This window comes from Podarcis gaigeae (assembly GCF_964106915.1).
Source record: "Podarcis gaigeae genome assembly, chromosome: 2".
NCBI classification, from domain to species: domain Eukaryota; kingdom Metazoa; phylum Chordata; class Lepidosauria; order Squamata; family Lacertidae; genus Podarcis; species Podarcis gaigeae.
Window position 1 is genome coordinate 111350090 of NC_139679.1, and position 7128 is coordinate 111357217.

The 7128-nt window shown below is 40.5% G+C and overlaps 1 protein-coding gene across 1 annotated transcript; it reads left to right on the forward strand.

Annotated features, from left to right (window-relative positions):
• Positions 1 to 1034: 1034 nt before the first annotated feature.
• LOC310835777 (vomeronasal type-2 receptor 26-like) lies at positions 1035 to 5271 on the forward strand (the record flags this gene model as incomplete). Its single annotated transcript, XM_083720741.1, has 4 exons — positions 1035 to 1192; positions 2353 to 2580; positions 3538 to 3664; positions 4367 to 5271. Exons 1-4 carry the CDS (start codon positions 1121 to 1123, stop codon positions 5269 to 5271), a joined length of 1332 nt encoding a protein of 443 aa, XP_083576867.1. The 5' UTR covers positions 1035 to 1120.
• Between the last annotated feature and the right edge of the window lie 1857 nt (positions 5272 to 7128).

The following is a 7128-nucleotide window of genomic DNA, read 5'->3' on the forward strand; positions in this document are numbered from 1 at the left end:
CAGCTCTGTGGGGTTTCACCTTAAGCACATCTTTTGCATTCTGGGATGTCAAATCCTTCCACGGTGCATTGTCCTTTACCATCCAAACAAACAAGAGGTCAAAATTCCAAGACCACCTATTGATTCAAGATGAATATTTCCTCGATCAATTTTGGTCAGAAGCATTTGATTGCTCTGATTCCAACCACAGATGGTCAAGAAAAACCTGGAAAAGATGTGTGGGGAAGAGAAAGCTTGACGATTTCCCCATACGTTGGCTTGAGAAAAGAATGTCTGCTGAGAGCTACAATGTTTATAACGCAGTCTATGTTGTGGCACATGCCTTCCATGCGCTCGTCACATCTGTATCTAGCCACGTGATGCCTGCAGAAGACAGAAGAGTGGATTTTCTGAGCATAAGACCATGGCAGGTAAGAGGGAGAGAGAAAGAGAGCCATTGTAGGTGAATTTTTTAATCAAATTTTATATATATTAGGGGTCGACTGTAAAGTTTTGTGTTCAGGTAGTGTTTTCTTTCACTTAGGGCTCATTGTCAGCGAAGCTCAGATGCTGACAGGAGGAGAAGAAGCAGGTATAGGGAGAGAACAGTTAGCAGTGGAAGGCAGACGTTGGAATGCAGGAAACATTCTCTCCCAAATCTCGTAGGATCTCAAAAGTGGCTGAGATGTGAAAGATACTGGAAGAGAAAGTTGGGGCTTCCATGCTGGGGGAGGGGGAGGAGCTCAGTCCAGGCAACTCCATCTTCTGGGGAGGACGATGAATAGAGGAGCTCAGTCCTAGTTTGTTGTTTTAGCAATAAATAAAGCAATAAATTAACAGCCAGAGTCGTCTCGCGTTTGTGGGAGAGACCAAGCCATAACATTCATTCAGACTTTACCTTGCCCCACTGCTTTCCCCAGAAAAAACACCAACTGGGTTTTCTCTGGATTGTTTGCTCCAATTCATCACTAAAGAGTGGATTTTCCAGAGGAAAGCAGTGGGACAAGTGCAAAACTGCTTGGACCTGTACCTAGAAAATGTGGGACAATCAGGACAAATGCAAGTCTGGATGACCTGTTAAACTCTGGCCACTTGCATTTTCCCCTATACCACTAGTGAGGGTCTGTAGCACAGCAGTAGAATGTCTGCTCTGCATGCAGGACTTCTGAGGATAATTCCTAGCCTTCCCAGTTCAAAGGATTCAAATAAGCAGGTGAAGAAGTGCCTCTGCCCGAGTTCCTAAAGAGGCAACGCTAATCAGAGGTTTTTAAAAATGTGTCTAGATAGAGAAGTAGCCAGGCTTAGTATAAAGCTGTTTCCCGTGTTTCTAAGCCAGCTCCAATTTATGATAGTATCTGCCTAAGTCGATAATTCTGAGCTGGTGATCTGGGGCATAAAATGGCTGTTGGTATGCCAGGTGAAAAAGGGCAGTTGAATAATGCAACCCATAGAAGTGATTCCTCACTGTGTCCCTTCCTGTTTTCTGTTCTGCTTTTGGCCTCTGCCCCTCCATGTGTCATTCTGTCGCAATTCTTCATTGGTTGTGATTGATTGATTGATTGATTGATTGATTCATCTGCTCACTCCTGCTAATTCAACAGAGTCACCCCTTGTCAAGAACCCGGCCTGTGTAAACTGGGGGTTACAAACACCACCAATTATTTATAATTACACAGCTTAAATAAAGTGTGCCTCCAGTTGCTAACCATTTAGGCTAGATTCAACTAAATTGCTAATCTATTTACTAAAGCCCTCTCTGACCAGTCTTCAGGTTCTGCCTGGAAATCTGTATTCTCATTGGACTGTAGCAAAGGACTAATGATTTTGAATGACCACTAAAGGACCTATCACGATTTGACCCATTTCAATTCTCTTGCCCCATATAAAAGCAAGAGTCTACTGTTAACTGCCATATCTGAAATCTTAAAATTTTTTAAAAAATCTGATTATTATTTTTTAAAAAGAAACTGTAAATCTAATTCCTCTTGGAAGACTACCACTGAACCTACAGTTACATTATAACTTTTCTGGGAACAGTCAGGAGAAAAATAACAGGTTCTCCACCATTTTCACACCGAAAAGGTGTTCATACCATAAGAACATTGTTCTATTTAATGTTTAATTAAATTTTTTCTTCTACGAATCACTTTTCTAGTGAAGTGTGTGTAGCTGTGGAACTGAGAAAAACAATTGTTTTCATGAATTCCCCCCCCAAAAAAAAATCATAGATCCAAACTTGTTTTCACTTGTTGCCACATTCAAGGACTACCTCTGTTTCTTTCAAATAATTTTTTTTTAAATGAAGATTGGGATGGAAGAAGAGACGAATCTAATTCATTTACAGATGTTGAGACTCTTTCTCTTTCTTACTAGCTCCCCCCTTTTCTGAGAAGCGTCCATTTCAACAGTACTACAGAGGACAAGGTGCATTTTGATGAAGATAGAGAGCTGGTGGCTGACTACGATATTGTGAATTTGGTCACATTTCCTAACCAAACTGCCGTAAGAGTGAAAGTGGGGAAGTTGGAGACCCAGGAGTCCTCAGGTCTAGAGATGACCATCGATGAAGAGGCCACTGTGTGGCCCAAATGGTTCAACCAGGTGGGGAGTGTATTCGTGTTTTATGCTGTCCTATAGTAGCTGGGAGCACAAGCTGAGAGCTGGAAGATGTACATTTCAAATTACCGTATTTTTTGCTCTATAAGACTCACTTTTTCCCTCCTAAAAAGTAAGGGGAAATGTGTGTGTGTCTTATGGAGCAAATACAGGCTGCGCAGCTATCCCAGAAGCCAGAACAGCAAGAGGGATCGCTGCTTTCACTGCACAGCGATCCCTCTTGTTGTTCTGACTTCTGAGATTCAGAATTATTTGTTTCTTGTTTTCCTCCTCCAAAAACTAGGTGCGTCTTGTGGTCTGGTGTGTCTTATACAGCAAAAAATACAGTAAAAGTAAATGTAAAAGCTGGTCTCAGCTGCAACCTCACATTTGTTATTTAAATATAATAATGCTGTATGATTACTGGGGGTACCCAGGGGTACACATACCCCTAAACATTTTGTGAATCTAAGTTTGGTCTCATTGAGAAGCAGCATTTCAATGTGAGTAGGAAAATGAGAGTACCCCTAAACTTTTTTTTAAAGAAAGAAAACGCTGGATATAGATATAGATCATTTTTTAAGGCAAGAATGAGGAACCTGATCCAGTGGTTTGGACTCAGTCTGACCCTTATGTTTTCCCTCCCCTTATGGTTTTGATCTATGGGTTATTTTAAAATGAGGCTGCATTTTAAATTGCATTTTAACCTGTATTTTAAATTGGGTTGTTTTTTTTCCTATTATGATTTTACTGTAATTTTACTGGTGTTAGCCACCCTGAGCCTGGCTCAGGCCGGGGAGGGTGGGGTATAAATAAATTTTATTATTATTATTATTATTATTATTATTATTATTATTATTATTCAGTTTTCTAAGACACAGACCCATCAGAGCAGAATGGTATAGTACCTACAGAGAATGCAAGAGCTCCTAAAATGCTGTTTGTTTTCTTGATGCCCTTTAGACAAGGCCCCATTCCACATGTTCAGAAAGCTGCCAGCCTGGATCCAGAAAAGTGGTACCAGAAGGACAGCAAATTTGCTGCTATAAATGCGGCCCATGCCTAGAAGGAGCCATATCTAGTCACACAGGTAAAACAGCTTTGAAGGAACAGCAGGCTCTAAGGGATGAAGAGCAAGTTCACTGTGAATGTACCGGTAATCATGCTAGATCTAAAAAGAGACATTTGGAAAGAAATCTCAAGACTTGTCATGAGTTGTTTCAGTGGTGCTACACTGCTAATCACAAAATTGCAATGGCAGAAAAGCTGTGCATAGACTTCACCCACTTTGATTTGCAGTCATGACTTGTAAATCTGGATCAGACCTGATTCATTCCAGACCTGATCTGACCTGCACTGGATTCAAATCTAGATTGTGATCCAGTAAATACAAATCTCCTGAAAAGCCAATTGACTGCACTGCAAAACCAAAATGGCCTTCAATTTCTTCTTTTTAAAAAACAGAGACATGAAATTTTGATCCACAGCAGCCCCTGCAGAGGGGATTAGTTTGCTAAATTTGGTATCTGCTGGATGGTGTAGAATATACTCACAATGCAGACATACCCACACACAAACACAAGATTAAATGATGAGACAGACACAGAAAACCGAACCCAGCTGTAAAGAAACCTTAAACCTCATAAACTCACTGTGCTTATGAACTGCAGTACAGTTCAGATATTGAATAAAATTACTAAAAAGAAAAAAAGATGCTCCATTTAGGTAGGGAATATATTGATGATACAGAAATTTCTGGGGTTTGATGTACAAAAATAATGTTTTCTTTCAGATGCAGATCAATGTCATCAGTGTCCAGAAGATCAATACTCAAACAATGAGAGGGATCAATGTATCCCCAAGACTATAGTCTTTCTCTCCTATGAAGAACCCCTGGGGGTTACCTTGGTTTTCTTTGCCCTATTCTTGTGCGTAATCACAAGTACTATTTTGGGAATCTTCATTAAATACCAAGACACTCCACTTGTTAAAGCCAACAATCGAAACCTTACTTACATCCTCCTTGTTTCTCTCCTGCTTTCCTTTTTGTCCTCCTTTCTTTTCATCGGCCAGCCTCAAAAGGTCACCTGTCTTCTCCGCCAAACCATCTTCAGCATCATCTTCTCAGTTGCAGTCTCTTCTGTGCTGGCAAAAACTATAACTGTGTTTTTGGCATTCATGGCCACAAAACCAGGGAACAGAATTAGCAAGTGGGTGGGAAAGAGTCTGACAAATGGCATTGTCTTCTTTAGTTCTGTCTTTCAGTTTGGCATCTGTATTGCCTGGATCGGAAGGTATCCCCCCTTCCCAGAACTGGACATGGATTCCCAGGTCAGACAGATCATTCTCCAGTGCAATGAAGGGTCCGTCACTATGTTTTATTCTGCCCTTGGCTACATGGGCCTTCTGGCTGCCATCTCTTTTACAGTTGCTTTCCTCGCCAGGAAGCTCCCTGGGGGTTTCAATGAAGCCAAGTTTATCACCTTCAGCATGCTGGTGTTTTGCAGCGTTTGGGTCTCCTTTGTGCCAACTTACCTGAGCACCAAGGGAAAATACGTGGTGGCTGTGCAGATCTTCTCCATCTTGGCTTCCAGTGCTGGGCTCCTGGGCTGCATCTTCCTTCCCAAATGCTACATCATTGTCCTCAGGCCTGATTTGAATACAAAGGCGCACTTAATGATGAGAAGGAAAGATTAAGGTTGTGTTTTTTTATAAAAAAAATAAAATTATTGAATGATTTTATCTTACAAAAACATTACAACCATACAACCACTAAATATCATTGAGAAATAAAAATTACATACATCAATATTTAGTTTGTTATTTGTTATTTACCATCTTATTTCCTTCCAAACATTCCATACAAAAACACACATATGTACAGACACCCCCAAGAAACGATAATAAAGAAAGTAAATATTTCCCCCTTTTATCTTAGGAAATCTTTTCTTCAGTTTTGACTTCATGTTAAGTCCCTTCACATATGTTTTATCTTACAATCGAATGTACACAAAACAATAAACCTTTCTATATTATTTTTCCAATACATTCTGAAAGATTGTTGTGTCAAAGGTATTACTCAACTAAATTTCATAACTATGTATGTGTGTATGTGGACTTTCAGATTTTTTCAAAACTTTTATTATTATCATCATGGAGTAGCCATCTTCCTTCCAAGGAATGTCTCTGAGTACATGCCATGTCACCATGAAGCAGCAGAAGAAGACCCTTCCTCCCCCACAACAAACACCCTGTGAGGTGAGGGAGGTTGAGAGACTTCAGAGAAGTGTGACTAGCCCAAAGTCACCCAGCAGCTGCATGTGGAGGAGCGGGGAATCGAACCCGGTTCACCAGATTACAAGTCCACCGCTCTTAACCACTACACCACACTGGCTCTCTGGAACTGCTGGTTTGGGGGGCATTCAAAAAAGAGGTTTAGATTCAACAGCAGCCAGGCTGCTGATCTCTGCCTACAGGGACCTGTATTTTTGTGGCAGTGATACTACGCTATAAACTCTCATCTATAGTACTGGTGCTTTATAAATATAGTAACAATTTTGACAGCCTTCAGTTTAAAAGAAAAGGGGTGAAGTTCTTCACATTTATTTATCCTCCACCCCAAAATGTAAAATGTATGTTAAGAATTCTCCCATAACATCTGCACAATGGAATCAGGAAAGATGCAACACAGTCTCACACGTTGTTCTCACAATTTAGACTCTGTAGTTATATTTTCTCTTGGTTTCTCAGCTCCTCTTTCTCTAAGGACAATAACTGATTACATTGTGCAGGCACGGGACACCTTGGTGCACATTGACAACCTTCTTTTTCAGGAGCCAGTGGTGACGAAGGAAACTGCTTCCCAGGGTTGTCCAAAGGCATTTTTCTGCCGTAGGCAAAATACAAGATGATACTTATGGACAGCTGATGGTCGCCCACAGCTCCGCTAAACATGGTCCAAGTTCAGTGCCTGTTTCCGAACTTCAATGTCTAAAACTCCTGGTAGAGGACAAGGATCCAGAGAGCATGCTAAGGGTGGTCAAATTCTGTGGGACTGCCATGAAACTTAGGGAACAAGCCGTACTACCAAAATAATAAAGATTTTAAATGACAGTTTTAGGTTATATTTTAGTGATCAAGAATTTATATAAATATATTAACTGCTATATCTGTATTGTCTGTTATACCCAATTGCAATTCAACGTATTCCTGTTGTGTTTTATGATTTTCCTGATATTGTGAGCCAGAACTGGTCCATGACCATAATAATAAAAATTCAAGTTCAGTGCCCTTCCAATTGTCCCATAGGAAAGCATGACATGACTTGGGTGAACTTTTGCAAACATGTTTTCTCCTGCCACGCACCTGTGCCTTTGCCTCAGAGAGAGCATGCAAAGAGGTGATTATACACCCCCTGCAATTATCAAAATCATTGTGATTGATTTGTGTCCCTGTGACCAGAATTCCACAGCATTTTTCCAGAGGTCACCTTTGAGCATTATCATTAAATAAAAATAATTCAAACCCCAAATTATCAATCATTTCTTCCACCAA